General features: G+C 36.8%; 1 protein-coding gene across 1 annotated transcript in view; it reads left to right on the top strand.

Moving 5' to 3' along the window:
* The window catches only part of LRP2 (LDL receptor related protein 2), a 78,719-nt gene that overhangs the window by 1,397 nt on the left and 54,317 nt on the right, over positions 1 to 23,005 (top strand). The window contains exons 2-11 of the mRNA XM_053471642.1: positions 12,981 to 13,088; positions 13,449 to 13,565; positions 14,330 to 14,446; positions 16,463 to 16,573; positions 17,024 to 17,137; positions 17,666 to 17,782; positions 18,762 to 18,905; positions 19,496 to 19,615; positions 21,677 to 21,805; positions 22,228 to 22,397. Of these exons, the coding sequence (XP_053327617.1) occupies positions 12,981 to 13,088; positions 13,449 to 13,565; positions 14,330 to 14,446; positions 16,463 to 16,573; positions 17,024 to 17,137; positions 17,666 to 17,782; positions 18,762 to 18,905; positions 19,496 to 19,615; positions 21,677 to 21,805; positions 22,228 to 22,397 (1,247 nt within the window). The remainder of the gene's footprint in view (positions 1 to 12,980; positions 13,089 to 13,448; positions 13,566 to 14,329; positions 14,447 to 16,462; positions 16,574 to 17,023; positions 17,138 to 17,665; positions 17,783 to 18,761; positions 18,906 to 19,495; positions 19,616 to 21,676; positions 21,806 to 22,227; positions 22,398 to 23,005) is intronic.

Raw genomic sequence — 23,005 nt, 5'->3', positions numbered from 1 at the left:
AATGTAAGCTCCTTATAGAGAATCAAGTACGTAATTATATATCAAGTGCTAGGAGAAACAAGCAGCCACGTAGCTCGACTCATAGAATGAACAGTCCTGCTCCCCGATATTAATCAGTAGATAAAAAATAGGTATTTTTCAGTTAATGTGTAAATACATTAACCAATAGACATCAATGGAGAAAAACAGAAAGTAGATTGCTAGAGCTCACGATCCAGATGGGTTTAAATGCTTGAACATGGCACGGGGGGTTTACTCCATCAGCTTGTTTTAGCCCGTATGTAAAACGTTAATGGTGAATTACGTTGCTCAGAGGGTAGTGGATTAGGGGAACAGAATCTAGTGAGAGGTGGTAGAGGTTAACACAGCGAGTAGCATATGGCTATCCTGAATCTAAGACATGACAAAGGACTGATTAAGCACAAAACAGGAGGACTTGAAGGCCAAATGGTTCTTATCTGCCGCCACATTCTATGTCTTTGATGGCGGGGCAGATTCTCGGTGTAATAGTTTTATGTGATTGAAGCATCGCAGATTGGATTTTTCATTAATTTTAATGCACAAAGTATTCACAATCACATTGTATGGACGTTCTAGGGGTTCTAGCATAATGTGTGAGACCACTTTGATAAACGCTGTCATAGAGCTCACTGTAAATGATGTAGAATTATATACATTAATGGGTTGATGTGGACAGGGGTGGCCTCATTGGAGTGACTGTTGCCACTTGCGAGTTATATAAATATAGAGCTGTATAAATCTCAAAGGACGTGCGGTAATCATACTTAAAACTATCCTCTTTGTAAGATTTTTGGCCAATTTTATATTGAATCCTAAAAATCTTTAGAATGCTGTGTCTTAAAAGTAGCTTATTTTTCTTTCTTTTTTTAACGCACCAATGCAGTACGGCTGACATGTACCCGCATCTCTGTGTCACATTGTGCTGCGCTGTACATGCATTAAATGGTTTAACCTCCAGTCCTAGCATTTGAGTTCACTCCCTAAATAAAGAGTTTGCAGCAGAGTTGCAGTTTCAACTCCCTGACTATTCATTATGTAGGGCTAACACTGGGAACACCTAGAAGATTCTTCACTAAGAAGGTCTGAGCTGGCACGGCGTAATGCAGTGAGTGACCCATGCAGCCTCACCTTAGTATAAGAATTAATATTAAAGAACTTTAACATGCATTCATTAAACTTGTAGGGGAACAAAGAATATAATCATTTGCCTTCAGGAGAAGCTTCAGCTCGATGTCTCAATGCATTGAAATCAATTGTAGTGTTTTATGTGCATGGAGGGTCTAGTTAGACACCCTCCTGGAACCCTTGTCGAGAAGGGGAACCATAGGAATGCATAATCCCTCTATTCACTTGCGAGGGGGACCACATGAAAACTTAAAAGGACCACGCAACTATCATATGCATTAAAGTGAGTGTTGGCTGGAGTGTCCCTTTAAGTATGTTTTATAGATTGACACCCAAGCTCTTCTTGCGGCAGAGACTCACTTGGTTGGGTCTTTATAATGTGATGTCAAGCAGCTGAAACCACAACTCCCCTGCCACTCTCCTGTCAGCTCTACGTTTAGTGAATAAACCCCTTTGTGAAATCACTTACTGAAACTTTCCCTACCCATGGACTCTCTCTGCTGCACCACGAATGCACAATGCTGTTTCAGCCAACGCCAAAAGGCATCTCTCTGTGGGAACACAAACGCTGAGCGGCACACGGCCCAATCGTACTCCACCAAGTGTAACCGTCTTTTTTTTTCTTAACCGGATATTGGAATCCAATCTCTAAATCTCATATGCCTCTCTTATTTCAAGTAGCAGTAAAGTAAACTGTAATTCACTGTTTATTCACTACAAGCAATATCTTACATATTCTTGGATATTTCAGCCATTTGTCCTTTGTATCAAATACACCTTTTTTTGCTCCTCTTCTCTCTCCTAATATGTTGCAGTTTATTTACGCTTCTGGAATATGGCAGACACGATACAAGATAATAAGACTAATTGAGAATTAGCAGTCTCTGTGAGCTGCCAGTGCCATCAGGTTAGAAGGTGATCAGTAAAGCAGGGTAGTCATTTAATGTCACCATTGCCCACTTACAAGGCAGCTTTTAGATCACAAAAGACACAAATAACGTAACAATATAAGGAGCGGAAAACTCACATGAGTGCTGCCAAGGGGCAGATGGGCAGTTACCCCCCGAGCTGCTCTAATTTGAAGATTCGGTGCAACTACCTAAAGCCTTTTCTGTGTGCTTTAGATGCAGTTCCACATACAGCCACCAGGGAGTCTAGAGTTTGGTAGCAATTTGTAATTTCTGATGTTGGCCTCTCTCTGTTTTAGTGAAAAAGCAAATGCGCTCACATTTTGCTGCACCTAAGGACACAAAGTATTCTACAAACTTAGAGACACCATGCTCTCTGATATAGAGAACTGATGCACTTTTTTTGTGAACTCAGTACGCTTTTTTCATTTCAGATCAGACAGGATTTAGGATGAACCTGACCCATTACAGTATGTCCCCATATGCACTGAGCATTAGGATTTAATACCTATGGCGTATGGTAGCTGGTAGCGTATGGTAGCTGGTGGCGTATGGTAGCTGAAAAAGCTTTACTCTAGAGCACTGGTTTAGCTCTGGGGATTTCAATCTGAAATCCTGGTCGTAACTTAAAACAGAAGCCAATAAATCCAGTAGTAAGATCATAGAATTTACTTAAAGCAAAAAAGGTTACATTGCTTGTTGCCGCACATATAATTTTACTGATTACATTAGTGAGACGCTACAAATTTGACATACATTGTGATTATTTCTTTTTAATGTCACGCTTCATCCCAATTTGGTGAAACTAAAGTAATTTGGTCCATAAATTGTGAAGTAATCCTATTTTGTGCTGTTGCTAACTATGAATTTGTCGCATTTTCCCCTTCACAATACCTTCTTCTGCTGTCTCTAATAATTTACCTTTGTGGGGTAGTGAACCACATAAGGAATTTGCAAGTTCATCACCTAAAGTTACAAAACCTTTAAAAAAAAAAAACGAGTTAAAATTTGAAAGTGGTAGATGAGTGGACGGCAGGTCAGATTACTTACTGCCAGAGTCACTAAAAACCAGGAGGCAAAGTCCAAATGAAAGACGGTATCAGCGGCAAAGTAAGATTGATGTACAATATATGAAAAAAAATCCTCTCCTCTCTCAACAAGACAAGCCTTAAATGTTCTTTCACATGTTGAGCTGAGTAGAAATTTGAGCAATGAAATCCCTTTTTAATCCAGATTTTTTTCATGTGTTTTGCAGGAAATGAGCAAAATGCTCACTTGTAGTAAAGTAGCGTGGCATTTCATTAAAGACATTTATTTTTTTCCGGTAGAAGTCGTTGAGCTGACATATTTTTGACGGGTGCCTGGCACGGCTTCCATTTCTAGTTAGAACCGTGAAGGCTTTGCAATTTTTTAATGCGGAATATATATTTTAAAATCCTTGTTATTTTACAATTATTATTATTATTAATAAGGCTCATATTATTGTTCCCCTTAAAAGTATCATATGATGCAAAAATATATTTAAGTTTTGGCCTTAGCATACTAGAACTTTTTTGTAAGCCAATAATTATATAGACTAACAACCATTATGTTTTATCATTATTTTTTAGTAGAATGTATTTTTGCCAATTTCTAAGACTTTTAATAAATAAAAAAAACAGAAACAGAAGCAGTTGTTAAGAATTTCTATTGAATTTTTATGTCATCCGAGCAAAGTTTTCTAGAATGGTCCTAATGATTGCCCTGATCATTTGTTGCTTTGGTGATAAAATGATTTTGGAACAAGAATGTCTTCCATTTACTAATTTATCGTATATTATAACCGATATAGGGTATACTCTTGTGGCTCAGACTAAAGAAGCATAAAATGATTGACATATTGCGTTCCCAAGTGGCTCATCAGCAGTCCAGGTCTTTTACAAGTTTTTTTCCAGCTGTGACAACGAAGTTAATATGTTTTAACTGGTTTATCTAATATCTGGTTTTGTGAAAATAACTCCCTTTAGACCCCTCCACCCCAAGACATATAGACTTGTTTGTGAAATGCTTCCGAATAATCATTTACAAATTGCCACCTTTTGAATCGTAATGTTTTGATAAACTTGTAAAAGAATAATTGGTTTTCGAAACAAAAGATAATAGTTAGCTGGTAACTGGTTAATAAATAAACATATAAATAGTCCACTAAGTGAGGAGCGTGTTAATCAGTGATCAGTATGTAAAATGAAGATTTTCATTAACGTTAAATGTTTTTTTTTTGCTAATGATTGAATCCAATCTTGAGATGGTCTATGCTAATACCTTATCTTTTAAAATACCAGAAACATACCATTCTGCCTCCCACTAGCACTAAACCTGGTTGTGATTCCTAATGCAATCCATTTCAAGAATTTAGTGTAATTATTGGAAACTTCGTGCAATGACTGATATTGGTAGAAATACTTGAGTTAGTTATAGTATAGTTATAGTTCTTTGTTTAGGAGACTGCCTTGGTCCTAAACATAGGTGGCCTTGTTTAAGTATTATTGCATATTTCGCTAGTGCAAGATTTGGGCTAATTCCCATGTGTGGCTCAACCAAGCTGAAAGGAGACTAGTAATAAAAGTCAAAGCCAAGCCGACTAAAACATAAACGCCTTCTCGATGCACACAAGGATATTCCATGGCTGGTAGGTGAGTCTTGCTTGGTAGGGCTGCACTGGGGATAATAAGACAGCCCTGGCACTTTAAGGCAGGCGGCAGCCTAATGGTATAAATGCCGGCGGCCAGACACTACAGCACCTGGAGGGGCAGATCAGGGGAGTATAAGGAGCTACCTGGTGTGCCAGATGGCAATATTGTCAGAAACCTCCACTATCCGTCGCTTTCCCAGTGGAACAATATGCTTAACATTTCTAAAATGAACTAGCTCAGTGGTTTAGTCTATCATTATTAGTCCCTGCTCTCTCATCATTCCAAGACAATGCCGCACATGGGCATACATAAAGCTGTGTGCCTGAGCCAGTGTTTAGGGATACTGTTGCCATCTGGTATCCCTAAATGACATGCAGCCTGTATGATGGAAAAATGTCCAACATGTCAACACTTCTAAATTATATTATACTATATCACATTAGAATAGCTCCCAAATGCTGTGTATGCCTCCTGAATTTATGAAGGATTACTGGTCTCAAGCAGCAAAACTCTTGTTAATACATTAAATGTATATTTTTGATGGTTTTGCCATCAGTCGGTATGCAGGGAGCCATCTTTCTGTTTGTTCCAAGTATTTACATTAAATGGTCTGCTGATGAAGCCAAGAGGTGAATGTGCAAGCCAGGGTCTGACAGCATGTGGGGCCCTACAGCTGTTGCACTCAAGAGAGTCTGCAACAATTATTCAGGTGGGCAAATAATAAACCAATGGGATAAGTATCGGCCTAAATTTTGTCCATAGAAAAATATATTATGGGCACTGGAGGCTGCACTCGAGGAAAGGCCTGTGCCGCCATCAGTGCTTATAGACTACAGGGACATTGGGTTTAGAGCAATGATGTGGCTCAGATAATTACCTGATGCACATCTCTAGGGAGGACTAGGCCCAAACTGCCATGTGACTCTACTCTCCAAATCTCTCAGAGCTTGTACTTTTCCATTGTAATGATCTTTTCCAAGCACCTTGTCTAAAAGAAAAAAACACGTGTCTTTTTAGCAACAGACAGCCAAACGTAACCACAGTGGACATATTTATGTTTTTATACTAATCTGGAACAGGACTGATTGAAGCCAAAAGCACCAAGTCACCAAGCTTTGGGCTGTAACTCTGATATGTAGGCTTTGGTCCCCTGGTTGCCCATTGGTGTCTCATACATGGGAACGTGCCAGGATCGACTGCCCGGACCCCCTCTGTGATGGGCTCTTTAGTGCTCACGCAGCTTTTCTTTCTCTTTGGAGTTCTTTCTTACGTGTTTCCTATGATGCTTGTTGGATCTCGGACTACTGTCCGCTCAGAGAAGTTTGTGCCGCTACCGCTGTATCTAGGGGGTATTCGTATCCAGCGACACTGGCTATTCTGAAAACTCCCATTTGTGCAATATGTATTAATACAGCCTTGGCACGGAGGGCATTATAGTGACAATATATACAGCAGCATTCATTCATCATCATCACTTCTAGGGCTTCAGACTTGTACCTGCTGAAGGGGTTAACTCTGGTCTCTGGCTGCTCTGTGTGGTAGAAGCATTTAATCTCATTCATTTGAATGGAGCTGTGTCATTCACCAATGCTGAGAAGAGGCTTAACTGCATATTGATTTGAGGCCTTAGTGTGTATTCTGGCAGCCGTATTGCTAGGGCAAACTCGCTTCTTTTTGTGACAAGATTCTGAGTCTGTTTTTTTAAAAACGCATGCCCCAGTATGGTCCAGTGGCCCACAGTTTATTTCAACGCAAAGTACTGGTTCGATGAAATCAGTGCCAGGTCTTAGAAGCCATGATCTAATTCTTGTTACCAGTTAATAACATTTGCATTTCTTATTTAATTTAAATGTAATGTAGCTAACTGTGTGAGGTATGAAACAACAATTTGGTTATTTGCAAAAAAACATCTCCCTAATTTGAAAGCCACAAGGGACGTCTGTTCCCAGGAGCAGGACGGCGTTTGCCCTTGGCCCTGCTGGCCCGTTATAGCGCCCGCTGTGTTATGTGACCCTGCAGTAGCAGCTCTGTACATTATATCATATGATTGTGAATGTTCTAGAAGAGAGAGTGTGTATAAGTATGTGGGGAACCACTTAGCAAAATGTGCCAACTCTCCCCTGCAAGCCATAGGATTGGATTTTATATCATTTTTCACTCCTATACAAATTGCCAATAATTTACAAAATGAACCATATTTGGAATTCTGGGGTAAATCTCTGAATATGGTGCAGTCGTCATGGAATTTTTTTAGTGCTGGGTAAATTGCTTGTTACCGAGCTGATACATTATTACTGAGCTACCAGTTTTGAAAGAGAAAGTGGAAATCACTGACTTCTCATGACTTACTGTTGTTAAAAATATGCTGTTTTTCTAAAATACTCCTACTGACTTAAGGAGTTGCTTACCTCCTTCTTAACAAAACATCTATACATATTATATTGCCTAATTAAGTCTGTGTTATTAAATCACGCTTGAGTGTCAAAAACTTCCCACCTAAATCTTTATTTTATTATAGCGCAATTTTGTTTTTCATTTATTTGGGTGACCAGTAATAGTATAATAATAATAAATAATAAATACTAACGGTAACTATGCATCATAAAATGATCATGATGAGTACAAAGACTTTTATATTTGTGGAATATGATATTGTACAGTTAAATAAATATTTATCTGTTGACTTGAGTCAGATCTCCTTGAACCGAGTAACAAGATACTTATGTGTGTTTTTATTGCCGTGTAATTGTAATACATATTAGCCTTCCTAAATTTTGCCCTGTGATTTTGGACACACTTTGAAAAGCGTTATTTGGGTCAGTGTGTTGCGAGTAATTAGTGTTGTAATGTAGTTGATTTATAGTTTCTGTAATTTGCATGATAAATCCCAGAGGATCCTAACCATTTATTCAGAGAGCACCCATTGTTATTGCAAATTGGGCTTCCCATGCATACTAAACGTCATTGTCATGGAAGTAGCTTTTGTGCTTCATTCATTGCATGAAAACAGGTGGATCTTTACGTTGTGCACTTACAGTCAACTCCTGCTACAACACATTGTCTACATTCTGATGTAATACATGTAAACCCTTGTATTACCCCAAAAGGTAATCAACGTCTACTTCACCATTGCAGTAGAATTTACTGGTACTGCAGAATGGTATACTCTACCAAAAATGTCTAGGGACTGCACTGCCTGTGCCAACAGAAGATCAATAGGCCACCCTACAGCACTTAAGATCTGCTATATATGTAGATTCACATATTGCTACTTTTCCTATATTCTGTCAAATTCTGAATATTCTTATACAATTATACAAATAGGGCATACTGATTAATGCTGGCATTTGTTACGCATCTTCATTCTTTTATACTTCATTCACCTTCATTCATCTTTTATACTTCATTCTTTTATACTTCATTCTTTTATACTTCATTCACTTTCATTCTACTTTTATACTTGTATTACCAGTAATACAGCAAGAATCCAGATTAAAACAGGAATCTGAAAAAAAAAACTGTATAAAGGGACATTCAAATGTCCCATACAGCCCCCCAATGTGGAATCCATGTTAACGTAATTTGTAAGTACTTTAACATACATTCTTTAACTGCAAAGAAAAATATTACCACTTAACTTTAAGAGAAGTTTCAGCTCTAGTGCTTCACCATACTGCCCACACAGTGGTTGGTTATTTACTCCAGTTTTGGCTGAATCATATGGAAGAAAGTTCTCCCATTGAAATGAATGAAAGGGCTTTCTGTGCATCCATGAGAGGGGGCTCTTTAGACCCTCTGGAACGGTCATTGCTGGAGAATGCTGGTGATGGTATAGCGCGCGTGCGCACTGGCATGTAGGAAATGTGTTTGGCCAAATGCAAGCCAAGGAGCTTGGGGGTTGGGACACGGTGTAAATGCATGGAGGGGATTCTGATAAATGGCATGCATTAGCGCTGAACAGAAAACCAAATATTTCAAGGTAACATTGACGCATTGAAGTGCATTGGATGGCTGGAATGTCCCTTTAAGGTCCCTTTAAATAATTAGCAGTAGTAATTGTACATTGTGGCAATATGAATTACAGTAACACTCAGGTCTCATTTTCTACAGATTATATCTTGGTATCTGCTATTGGTATTAATCATCAACACTTATGAGTGTAACATTGTCTGCGCACTACTCATTACTGACTCAGAACTTTTGACCTGATAATCTCGTGCTATAAAAGATTTTGTAACTCATTCCTGGTCTACTGCCCAATCAGCATTCTCAATTCCAGCCTAGCACTGAAGCGCTATTGTTTTGCTAGAACTGTTGTCTAGTTCCCCACTCCAGGTGATTTAGAGTGAAAATTGATGTGTTATTCTAAGGCACATTCCTTGGAGGAAAAAACTGCCTGAAGAAGGGATCCGAGTACTCTTGGTGGCCAATAAAAGTATCATATAAATCCCTATTTTTCAAGGCTATTTCGTTGCCATAAAAGGAATTTTGAACAGTAATAATAATAATATTATTAAAGTATTTTATTAGTATTAATAATTTCAAGCAGTTTCATAGCATATTCAAGGACATATTCAATGATCTGGTTGATCATTTCATTTAGTTGTTGTTAGAAACCGACCTATTAGTTTAATTGACCCAGTTATGTACAGAAAGAAACTCAAGCGTGTATTCAGAGCAGGATTAATATTTCAGGATACCAGCAGGTCCCCCAAGCTAGCTAGCACCTTTACTACAAGTTTTGTGTTGCCTTTTGAGGCAAGGGTGGCTCTAGGGTTTTAGAGGCCCTAATATATATATAATAGGGCCCCAGCTTCAACACGAGTAATAAAAAAGACTGATTACACATATATTGAGGAACTTTACGTTTAAAGAATCTGTGCTATTTTTGCTGTCTATTACCAAGGTATCTCTTAGCTTTGGGGACCACAGTGCTCTAGCAGTCAAAACCTAGACCTGAGTCGAACGTGATCATCTAATGAGATCCTTAAGTCATGCACTGTTGGGGAAGTGTTGCCACCATGGACACAACAGGTCATTTCACATTATTACACTTAAAATGCTGCCTGGAAGTATTAAGAATGTTTATGATCACATATAGTAATCAATTAAGTAACTCATAGGTCCCCGTACTGATTAATGGATTGTCTACTGTTGCAATGAGCATTCGCTTCCTGGATTCTGCCCAATGTGCTTTAGAAGTGACAATATTCTGCAAAAGAACCGAGTTGGGTTGAGAATGAGTTCACATTCAATTACCCCAAAGGAGTAATTACTTGAGTGTTCACAGAAACTCTAATCTAGAGCACTCCAACCTAGCTACCTCAATTATCAGTCAAGATGTCTTTGGCTTTAAAACGCAAGGAGCACTCTTTCAACAGATACCCTAACATACAGGGACCCTAGGCAGTAACGCATCACTCATGGAATTCATAGCTGTAGCTTTACCTTTATGTACAGAGATAAATGAATTATTGTAATTTTGATTAACTGTCTAATCAGTGTAGTTCCAGAGTCATCGTCTTATATTTGCACATAACAAGTGGAGGTAGATTAGGGCAGACTCAAGTAGTTAAAACAAAACTCATATCTTAAAGATCCCATAGGTTGGTCTTATGAGCTTACAGTCCACAGCTTACAGTCTGTATAGTGGGTCCTCTGGCAAGGTGAGGTTCCCCTTGGCAAAACATGTCGGGCATTGCTTTGTGCTGCGATGGGAGCAGGATATTATGTAGACCCTACGAGTAACTCTCAGAAACCTAAGGTGTGATCATTTCAGATAAAAAACTTTATTAGAGGGAGCTGATCTAAAGAATGCTGGCAGCCCTCTGCCTGTAAAATACCATCGGGTTTTAGGCAGGCAAATGGGGTAAGATACATACTCGTCTGCCTAATCCTACATGATATAAAATTAGCTTTGATATATTTAAGTACTTCATAATTTAATGTTATTATGAAAAAGTTATGTTTTAGTATCATTTCTTTTTCCTGGTACCTTATTTTAAAAATATTATTATTTTTTATTTTTATATACATTAAGCACTGCCAGATTCTACCAGATTTACATAAAAATCCCTGATTTACGCTAAATTGCTGAGAGTGAGAGTGGTCACTGCTGAGTTGCTAGGGAAGAAAGTACGAAGAATGAGTGAAAACGTCTTCCCAATGCCTGCGCAGCCACTTGGAAAGCAAACAAACAGTATTTCCAGTTGAAATGCTGCTCACTTTACTTCCATGCATTTGATGAAAATATAAAGGGAATGAAGAATTATTTCTGGGAAGGGTTTTCAGTGGTTCTGGGGATTAATAATGTTATATCACATTACAAAAGTATTACATTCAGCAAAAGTAGGCGGAACAGCATCTTTAACAAACTTTGTTTACCTTGCTGATCCCCGAGAAATAACAAACAACTTCTTGTAATTTTGTAACCGATTTAATAACTAAATAAATCTTGTAGCAGGCATACAAAAAAATAAATTCGAGATTAAGTACAGCATGTTTCTATCTTTTTTAATCAATAGATTTAATCAATATATTTTATCAAGCAGAATTATTCCTGATAGGTAGTACTAGTAATTGCATGGAAGAGACACCCAGCAGATGCGTTACAGACTTTATGAACCATGGACCAAATAAATGTATATCATAGTTACCTAATCATCATATCATATTAAAAATGTTTAATTAGCAGAAATACATCTTAATGAATTCATTTACCATACTGTATGTATATATATTAAATATATATATATAATATATATATATTATATATATAATATATATGATATATATTATATATATATATACACACATATATATTATATATATATATATATAATTATATAGATAGATATGTATATTTATAGATATCTATATATATAATAGATGATTCTTTTTCTTTCTGAAATTAACAAGCTTTAGACAAGGTCTTGTCGTATTCTGTTCATCGGCTTACTGCGCAGGAGCTCAGGGATTCCTGCATTCCTTGAAAGTGTTTTCTGCTAGGGAGGGCTGTTGTTCTGTAAAGGTGATTTGATAAGAGTCATTCACCACCAACCCCAGACCTGCACCACCAACCACCACCATACATTATTCCATAGAAGGTATTTGGGTGTTCGTATTCCTGTACCACCCTGTACCACCAATAGCCCAAGTGAGATCTCTGACCACTTGCAGCCTGCATTATAAATCAGGATGTCACCGCTAAACAATCAGATTTCTGAATTCCATCTATAAAATGCTCTGCATTCAGTACTAAACAAGATATCCCAACTACAGTATCTTAACCCTTTAAATGAAGAAATGTCAGCTATGTATTTCTCAAAGTGCTGCTATTGCTCTGTTTTAGGGATTTTGGATATATTATTAAAGGAAACATTTTCAATGCTTTTTCTTGTACACAGCTTTTTGGAATTCTCCTAATCACACCATAACCTGTAGCTTTCTTTTTTTATTACACTAGCTGCACAGTCCAGGACCTCTCCTTCTGTATAAGATTTGTTATTGTCTGTATATCTTGTTGCACGTTGCTTCCGAATCTGCTGCCGTTATATAAAATATGTGTGGAATAATAATAATATACAGCAGACTGCAACTCATCAGATCCCTAAAATGATCTTAATAGTAAGGTGTAAAGAGTTAAGTGAATCTGTACATTATGTTCAGCATGGTAGTATTATAATAATAAATAATAAAATAAATGTTTTTCTTTTGCAATTAATTAATATACCGGTATTATTCATACCTTGAAGTCAAACACATTGCAATTGTAGAAAGCTGATAGATTTTTGTGCACGTTAACCCAAGCAGTGCCAGTTGACGAGAGGTTTGCTCAGAGAAGATTTTAAACATTGAATTAAACAAGATAAAAAAAATACACGACTGCTCCTTAATAAAATTAGGTGCTGCCATGCAATTATCATTAATAAGCGTGTAAGAAATGGAGAAATTAAATATGTGATGTGCTGAAATTTCATTTTATTAAGTAAAACACATTTTTGTATTACAATTATCTTATACCTCAATCATTTATTCCCTTACCATATTAACCCATAGTACATATTGCTTAGGTTGTATTATTATACTGGATTTTTTTTATGTTGCATAAATTGACACAATTTACTAAATGATGAAGAAGACCTTAGTTGGTGCAGCCTAATGTATTTGGGATGATTTCCTAAAAGCTAACTCACTGACTTCACTCTGTGAAACAGAGTCACATTCTAATGACTCGATTATTTATATTCTGCAGGGTGTGCGGCTGGGAATTTTCGGTGTTCGAATGGTCGTTGCATTCCACAAAGCTGGAGGTGTGATGGGTCAGCAGATTGTTCAGATGACTCAGATGAAGCTGGGTGCCGTAAGTATCAGTGTTTCTTAATCAAGGTCATGTTTACAGTGATACATTTATGAAGGTGAGATCATCTGAGAAGAGGACTCATTCACACACAGCCTATAATGCTAATTCATCACGCTCTATGATTGACAGGAGTAGACTTTTAAATCGTGCTGGAAAGTGTTGTGTAAGGAGACCTGGGAAAAGGCCAGGGTGACAGTCGCCCTAAAAGGTGTTCAGTTGTGAAGAATGAGGGGCAGCTGCTCTTTTCTTTCTTTGTGGTTTCATGGACACATGGGGCTCTTGGTATAAAGTGATGTATGTATAATAATTTCATATCATATGTTAATTACATTTTAATTAATTATTTGTTCTGTCTTTCAGCACCACGAACTTGCTCAGCATCACAATTTAAGTGTGATGATGGAGACTGCATAACTCGGTCTTGGGTTTGTGATGATGAGGAAGATTGTGAAGATGGCTCAGATGAACAGCACTGCCGTAAGTTTATCAACTAATACCTTCATTATTAAAGACTGGCACTGGCAATATCCTAATTTTTTATTCTCTATTATTTGATCTAATGTAATACAGTCTTATGTAATGTAGAAAGATATAATTTGAAGACAGATAAGAAGCATTCGGCACATCTTTCATGATGCAAAGACTCACATTCCAAATACCCCATATTGGTCTAAATTCCCTCATTGTACTTGAGTCTATATTTTCTGCCGGGAGACTGTTCTACTTATCTACCACCTTCTCAGTAACGTAAAACTTCCTTCCATTGCATCTTAACCTCTGACCCTGGTTTTAAATCATGATCTCTCATTTCTCCCTCTTTATGTATGCGACTTTATGTATTTAAATGTTTCTCATCCATTCTCTCTTCTATCCTCCAAGCTATACTTATTGAGATATCTTAATCTTTCTTGTGTTGTATTGTTTTATTTTGTCTGCTACATCTAGAGGTTAAGGGAGATAGTGTTCTGTTCTGTCCACACAATGGAAGCTTGCAATCTTTTTTAGAACAAAGTTCAGAACCTACAACAGGGGATTAAGGTTATGATGGATGTCACAGTGTTCTCTAAAGGGTTTGCAATATATTACATAGGAGGCTAAATACAATATTGTTTAAAGGCCAATCATCATTTGCGATGACCTTTAACAAACATCTGAAGGATCCTGATCATTGTAGTCCAAAGCTATCCCTGGTGATGGCGGCTTATACGAAGCAGTAATCATGTGATCTGTGTTCGTTACAGCTGGAAGAACATGCTCCAGCCAGCAGTTCACCTGTTCAAGTGGACAATGTATCCCTAGGGAGTACAGGTGTGACAGGACGAAAGACTGCACAGACGGAGCCGACGAAAGAAACTGCCGTAAGACTTCCTGATCCTAACTCCAACATATCACGCTTTGTTGGTTTTTAATTGACTCTTTCATCGACTTGTGAGATAAGGCAGCTCAATAATATATAGTTTAAAAAATCTTCTTGTCAGAGATGTTCTTTTATTTATTTCCATTGTTGTCTGTAAATCACTCACTCACAATTTCTGCATATAATAAGAGTTGGTCACCACTGATCTCCAATACATTATTATTTCATCTTGAAAATTTGTAGACATCTGTTTTATTATTTCTTTATTTGTTTTTACTTCTAATTGGTTATATATATATCTATATACTAGTTTCTTGTTATGTTTTTCAAAGGGGTTTTAAATATATTTGCAGCTTTGCAAGTCTTACTCCAAAACATTTGAAAAAAAAAAATGGTATCTGTTGGATTAACTTCAAAGGCATAGATTTAAGTAGAGGAAACCATTCCCAAGTAAGTCAAGGGGATTTGCAGCTCACAGGTCTGATTGGTTCTTTAAAGTAAAGAGATCCTTTGGAGAAGGACACAGAATTCTTGGCCTAATGATCCCGACTTGGATACTTCGGCACACGGATCTCGGTTGAAAAGGAGATAAGCACTGAAGTTTGTCTATGACTAAGCTGCATTATTTTAGAGATCACTCAACTGAAAAATGCTTCCAATATTAAATAACGCTGCTCTTTAACATGTCATAAAACGGAACAAGGGTTTTTCAAACCTCAGACCATTTGGGAGCTAATGGGATTAGTGTGAAGGGAAAAACTACCCATGCAGACTAAGATAAACATCTGAGCACTGCTATTAAATTAGTGTGCATGCGGCTTTTTATTTGAAATAGTAATTCCAAGGGTTTTGTAGTATAATTGCAGTTATTTTCTTTTACTATTCTCTTCCATAGTTGCAAATGTTTGATAATGTTTTTTCAGCATGCATACGTCACACAGATCACACACATTGTAGTTCATTTTGTCGTTGCTGGATTGGATCGTGTGTATTTTAGTTGACACACAAAAAAAGATTAACCCTTTCAGTGCCAAACCAACCACGTACGCGGTGACACTTTAGGGTGGATCCAGTGGAGGCTGCTGATTGGCTCCTTAGCCGCCTGGCAGACATGATCCCCCCTCTGAGCGGAGGTCTTGTATGTTTAACTGTACATGCAAGACTTCAATTTAAGACAAAATCCTTACAAATCCGCAGGTATAACCACATCTATTAGATAAATTTACTAAGGGAGGGTGGTCAAGGATTTTAACAAAATTATTTAAATTCTGTTACTTTTACTATTTAGAATTAGTATGTGATGCACATTTTGAATTAAACTAGGTATCTATGTATAACTTAACGTGTACTGTGTATATCTATATGTATATATATATATATATATATATATATATATATGTATATATATATATATATATATATATATATATATAGGTTTGCTTAGGTTAAGTGTAAGCAGTTTATAAAATTTTTCCATTCTAATTATAGCAAAAAAAAATAAAATGATATAGCCTCCTGCAGAGAAAAGAAATCTGGGCACTCTGCGGGTTAAATCCCATATATATATATATGTAAATCCTGCCTTTTTTCCGGTTTTCTCTTGCGTTTAAGCTCTCTGTGCAAGATTCGATTCATGGTCTAATCTATGACTTTTAAAACCATGGCCCTTGTTACCTAATCTAGCCGGTGGGCACATGATAGCGTAAATCCTGTTACTGGGTGGGTAACTCAGACGCGTGGATTTGTTCACTGGATACTTTTAAGAAGAGGCAGGTGGCTTTTATGTGTTAACAGAAGGAATGTCGGGGGCAGCTAAATATTCCTGGGGAAAGGTCTAGCCGGGGCTGTTTGCTTGGTATGAGTGTATCACGGTGTTCTACAGCTGGATATCAGTTTATAAATAAAATTGTGTGAATAATATATATTAATATCCATTTAAGCACCTTACTCAGTTATATAAGTGGCATTGCTCCTTAGCGTACATGTGACGTAATAACTTGTTACTCTGTGTTTTCAGAATATCCCGTGTGCACGCAGCTTTCCTGCGCCAGCGGGGCTTGCTATAATACGAGTCAGAGGTGTGATGGAGTGGTGGATTGTCGGGATGCGACAGATGAAGTTAACTGCAGTAAGTGTGTAACCTCGGCCAAAACTCCAGCTCCCTATGGTATCCACGTGGAACTCACACAGCGCACAAAAGACACAATATTACATCTGTACATTCAATGTCATGCAGTTTGCGTCCTCTGCCTGATGATATTTACATCTTTAGTTCATAATTGGTGCTGGAATCAGAAAAGGAGAGGAGGGTTATCTGGGGTGCCATATGTTGAAAAACCTTGACGCCAAGATAGATAGCGTTGTGTAGGTTATTCATTTAGGAAGAAATGTGTTTTTTAAAGAAGTAATACCAGTAATAGGTAATAAAAACTGCCGTTATATGTTGCGTTTGAACACACCATATGTTGTGAGCTTTGGACATTTTGGGCATCAGTCTAAACCTCTAAACCCAAATTTGCTGTTTCCGTTTGAATCTGGAATTCATATGTAATTATATTTACTTGAAATATCCTTACAGCTCGAAAATGTCTAATCAGCCAGTTCCAATGCCCTAACGGAGAGTGCATCCCTCGAGACTTCCTCTGTGACCATGACGACGACTGTGGGGATGGAAGTGATGAAAGAAATTGCAGTATGTTACTTCTACTTTATTATTATCTTTTTACTTATATAGTGCCAACAATTTCCGCAGCGTGTTTTACAATAACAAAACTAAAATGTCTGACTAAAATTAATTAAAGAGGTTCTTTTAATATTTTTAATACTTTTAATATTTTTTCTTAATTACCTCATTGTATTTTAAAAGTATATGCCATATGGATATGTGTTGTTTTCATTTTAATCACTGTATTTTATAAAAGGTTTACACTGTTATTATTGTATGGATCTGAATAAATGATTTAGTAGATAATGTATTCAGTAAGCTACATATCTTTATAACAAATACCTTAACTGAAGTATTTGATCCACAAGGAGCAGCTTTTTTAAATGTTACTTTTTTGGGAAAATTGCTGTCCTGGTAAGGCATATACTAATGAATCTGTGATTTGTTTTTTGTATGGTATATGTAGTCTGATTTTGTGTTAAAAAGTTAAAAATGAAAGGCAGAACCTCATTGCTGGTGCCCGATAGTTAATGGATCCCCTTCTTTGTGTCACAGCTTACCCTTCATGTGCTGGAGATTATTTCACCTGCCCTAACGGCCGATGTATCCATCAGAGCTGGCTGTGTGACGGTGATGATGACTGCGATGACAATTCAGATGAAGCAGGATGTGGTAAGTTTTATATATTTTATATATTATCATCAAGTACAGCTCCCTATAAAGAATATCACCATATTTAGAATTTGTGATATCTATCTATCTATCTATCTATCTATCTATCTATCTATCTATCTATCTATCTATCTATCAGTATATATTTTAACATTTTGTTGTTATGTACATTTTATAAATTCATTTTGTCTTTTGTTAAACGTTAACCTGCAACCTCCCATTCTTTGCAGAATCCTAATTGATATAAAAAAAAGCCCAAGTATTATTAATCACTTCCGACTTCAATTCAGCCAATAGCCAGTAGAGGCCAGACCTATCTCTAGCTGCTAAATGGTATTTCTTTAAACATTTGTCATGGTTGACATGTCTGACTTGGCATTCCACCTCTGAATACAATTTCGAGTTTGGTGTTTTTTTTAGCTTTGTCACGCTCCTCGGTTTTCTTCTAAATTTCTTAATTTATCTATCTGTTCTCTTAAGATAAAAAAATAAAACATTTATCAACACTTAGAACTGGTTATTTTTGCTATCTTAAAATCTTTTTTTTGCGGAATTGTTAAAATTCTTTTTTGTTGATCTGGAAAAATGCATTAGCAATTCCTACTCATAAGAGCATTTGCCTCTTTATGCACTACATTTATTAATTAAAACTTGTTTTCTTGTTTTAGTAGAACTATTTTTAACCATTGATATCCGTAGTATACAATGCGCTTTAATAATGGAATCAAATGATTATTAAATATTACATGATAAATATATTGCTTATAACAATAACAATAAGCAATGTGATATTTATCATTTTATTAGCTAATAATCATTTGATTCCATTATTTAAGTGCATCTTATACTACAGATATCAATGGTTAAAGCTAGTTCTCTTGTGAGTAGGACATGGTAGTGGAATTTTCCAGATTGAAAATAACAAAAGGCACGTGATTTTACAAGTAATCTTATTTATTTGTGTATTTCTATTTTTTAGAAGGTGGACATGGAGAATGTGGCCCGGGGGAGTGGGTCTGCCCTTCCTCTGAACAGTGTATCCCGATAGATAAAGTTTGTGATGGAGCTGTTGATTGCCGCTTTGGAGAAGACGAGAACAATGCGACTGCAGGAAGAAACTGCAGTAAGTGCTTGCTTACTATTTGCTTGCTTACTATTTGCCTACATTTTAAATGTATTTAGCTATGATTTGGTTCTGATTTCATTTAGTGATTTCAATTAACAGTTTATTATTATTTTTTATTTATATAGCGCCAACAATTTACGCAATGCTTAATACAATACATATATTCAAGGGGTATGACGAGACGAGAATTGACAGACTAAGACAAACCGATACATTAGGTGGAGAGAGCCCTGCTCGCAAGCTTACAATTTTGAAATTAATTTTTTTGGGTGGAGGGATTCTACTGAAACTTGAATACACAAGAAGCACCTTTACTAGAAGAAATTTTTAGATGTAAAAAAAATTATAAGATGTTTTTCCAGGTTAATATATTGCTCAAAATACTTTGAATTAGTTTACCTGGAAAGATGTATCACTGTTTTTTTTTAAATTCTTTTTTATTTGGCAATCTCTGCATGTATGTTCGGGTATCTGTGACAGATATATCTCTGTCATTGAATCCGACCCATGGGTGATGATATAATGATATGATGATGTATAATGCTATGAATGATATCATTATACTGTATTGTATTTTTTTAACCTAGGTACAAATGAATGCGCCGCCCTAAGCTGTCAGCATCGCTGTCACTCCTCTCCATCAGGGGGTGTTTGTTATTGCCCAGCAGGATATATAATCAGCTCTAATGACAGCCGGACATGCGTAGGTTAGTACAGATATTTATCTCTTTGTGTCCCTTGCAAAACCATTGAGTAAAGGTATAAAATATAATACAATAGACTTTTTTTGCTCCCAAAATCGCATCGATGGAGTGTATTTTATTGAATAATAAGAAGAACGTTACTGCATACAGATTGTTGCCAGACAGATATTGTGAGGATTCAGTGAAATCAAATAGTTTAATCATAATATAAAAATATTCATTTTAATTCAAAAACATATTATTGCAATGTACAGTTTCTTTTCCATTATGAGATACCTACGGTGTATAATGTACCCTAATTAAAACAGCGATTTACCTAGAGTTGTCTTCAGAAAGCATTTAAACAAAATAAAATTTTAATAAGAAAAAGGATTTTTTTAATTCTTATCTTTCTCTACTCTGTTGAGAGTTAATGTCCAATAACTACTTAAGGACTGTAATTTATCTATTCCTGGCCGGAGTTATAGTTGCCGTCTTGTCAAAGCTTTTTCTTTATCTGTAGATATCTTTGGCAAGTAAGATCACATCAGATTAAATTCCATTATCTTAGATTCTCCTTCTCAAAGTCAGAGACAGTATTTTACTAATTAAGTACCTTGAAAGTCTAGATATTTCCTATGAAACCGTAGAAGATCAGTTTACCGATTGAAAATGTTATGTCATTGGGAAATAATATAGGTCTTGACTATGCCGTATGGCTCTCATTTCCAAGATACTTTTTTCCATATTAGATGTTTGAAATTTAACATTACTTCAAAGATCATTTCACAAAAAAGCTTTCTTAGGTAACCAAGTTTTGTCATGTATTCCAAGTTGAAAGAAATAAACAGAGCACAGTAGGAGTCCTCTAAAACTCTGCTGAAAATTCAATACTCCCTCTTAAATAAAACCCTTAAATTGTCCAGAAATACGACCGGTTAACTATATGGCACCCATAGTCTTCTCCAGCATGATCAATGTGCTGTATCCAGTGCCTTCCGACACACAGTAACAAGGGCTGGCCCTAGGGGTTCTAGCTCCTTAGTTCGATGTGTTTGGGGCTCCCTCCTGCATTCACCTCCTTGTTAACACTGGAAAGATTCTCGTGGTGACGCTCGCTATCAGCTCAGTCCCCGAGTTAAATCTAACTAGAGGTGGTTGGATAGAAATCAACCCATGTACGTGAGATCTGATCAGTGAGTTCTGCAGAAACAGCCAGAACTGGACAATAACTAATATACTGCAATCAGATGATTTTTTTCAGATTGCCTCATTGTCACCGGATCAGTTTGCAGATACTTTCCAATATCTATTTTTATACAAAAGTAACACACAACACAAAGGCATTCTGATGGCTGTGTTATTATTTCTCCATATCAATGTGTGTACCTGTTCTGGACCAAAACGGCTGTGTCTGGAAACATGCGTACTTACTAATATGAAGTTATATTATGGAGTAAATAAAAGTACAGTGATAATAACACAATTCATTAGCAGCTGATTTCATTAGTGCCAGGTGACTGCTTGTGCACCTAGAAGGAGAAGTGGTAGAGGTTAACACAGTGAGAGAATGTAAACATGTATAAGACTATCCTATCATAATAGCTTTTACCATATCTGGAAACTTCCGAGGGGAGCCTACCCAGAGCTCTCCCTGTTCTGGGGAGAGTCTTTTTGGATTAATCATGCATGGGATAGGGGTTAGCCCCAGATGGTCTTTAGTGGGTGGAAAGCGGGTAGGAGTGGGTGTGCTCAAACACCGTGCCCCTGCCTACAGAAAGAGGAAACCAACCCGTTAGAACCCGGGTAGCAGTACTTCACCCAGAGACTCTAGGTCACACCTGGAGAGTTTCCAGGTATAGTTTTCACAGGAGGAAAAAATCGGCGGACTGGATGGGCTGAATGGTTTTTATCTGGCGTCAAATTCTATGTCTTAAACTGCAGAGGGCCTGTAATACTAACCGTTTAATACTGACCTAGAATATTCTTACTAGTATATTATAACCAACCACATGACCATGAAAAAGGGGTTTCAGCTGTATGAATCATATTCTTTATATAATTAGTATGTTTTTCAACCTTTAGATTATGATGATTGCAAAACATGGGGTATATGTGATCAGATTTGTGAAGACCGGATGGGCAGTTACCATTGCAGCTGTGTACAGGGATACACACTGGAGCATCACAGACACTGCAGAGCAGACACTTCTAGTAAGTACTAAAAATCACTAAAAACCACATTACACTGCATTTTTACCATTAATACCAATGCCAAATTTAAATTGAAAGAGACACCTATATGAAAGAGGCTTTTCGAACATTCACAAATAGACATGTCAGTGTTTCCATGCACAGTCAACCCAAGGCCGATGATTGAATGTTTTAATACTTACACATTTCCTATAAAGCTCTACAGGTAAAATAAAACAGATGTTGAATTAACAAAACATGTCCACATGCATATACCAGTTTATCAGAGAACACCACCCCGTCGATTACATGAAACCACTTCTCTACGATGCTTGACTGTACAATTGGAGACACTTTAAAATCAAGCTTAGAATTATTTGAGATTTGTTAATGGTAACATGAATCTTGTTACTATAGTATGAACATTTTATTTTTTTTAATAGCCGGCGCTCCTTCGATTATTTTCTCAAATGGACGTGATCTCCTAATTGGCGACATTCATGGGAGAAGCTACCGCACGTTGGTGCAATCACAAAATCGGGGTATCGCCGTTGGTGTAGATTTTCACTTTCAACTTCGGCGAGTCTTCTGGACAGACACTGTACAAGACAAGGTATTTGGAAATGAAGACAAGCACAAGACAAATCATTCAAGATGAACATGTTACGAGGATGCCTCTCTTTATTTATTTTTATATTGCTAAATGGCTCTGATTACATAAAAGAAAAACATATCTTGAGACATTTTAATTACAACTGCTATCACATTACTGTTACAAGGCATGTATCAAACAAAGCTTTCTATGTGTCTTTCTTGTGCAAGCTTCCATGATATTCTTAATGGAGTCAAAATACCTAATAGTAGACATTCTTTTGAAACTACTCAATCTTTTATTAGTAATTTTTGGAAACCCGATCTACCAAAAGTAAAAATGCCTTTTTTTTCCCTAAATGATACAAATCTATTTTTTCTGCATATTTTTTCTTGGCAAGGCAGCGGATCTCTTGACAGAAACACACTGAACCAGGCCATTGTTTTAGTACAGATTTGTTAAGCCAAACAGAACCTGCATAAGAACAAGAGAAGCAAATCAAACATTATTTCTGGAACACAGGCTGTGTATCGACATTTTCTTGAAATACTTGCTAGTAAACTTTCCCTTATCTTTCTCTCATTTGTAGCTAGTTTGCGGAGAATTAACTATATTTCAGAATCAGCGTG

The sequence above is a fragment of the Spea bombifrons genome, chromosome 7, assembly GCF_027358695.1.
Source record: "Spea bombifrons isolate aSpeBom1 chromosome 7, aSpeBom1.2.pri, whole genome shotgun sequence".
NCBI lineage: Eukaryota > Metazoa > Chordata > Amphibia > Anura > Pelobatidae > Spea > Spea bombifrons.
The sequence above is the reverse complement of the archived record's forward strand: the minus strand, read 5'-3'. Positions and strand labels throughout refer to the sequence as shown.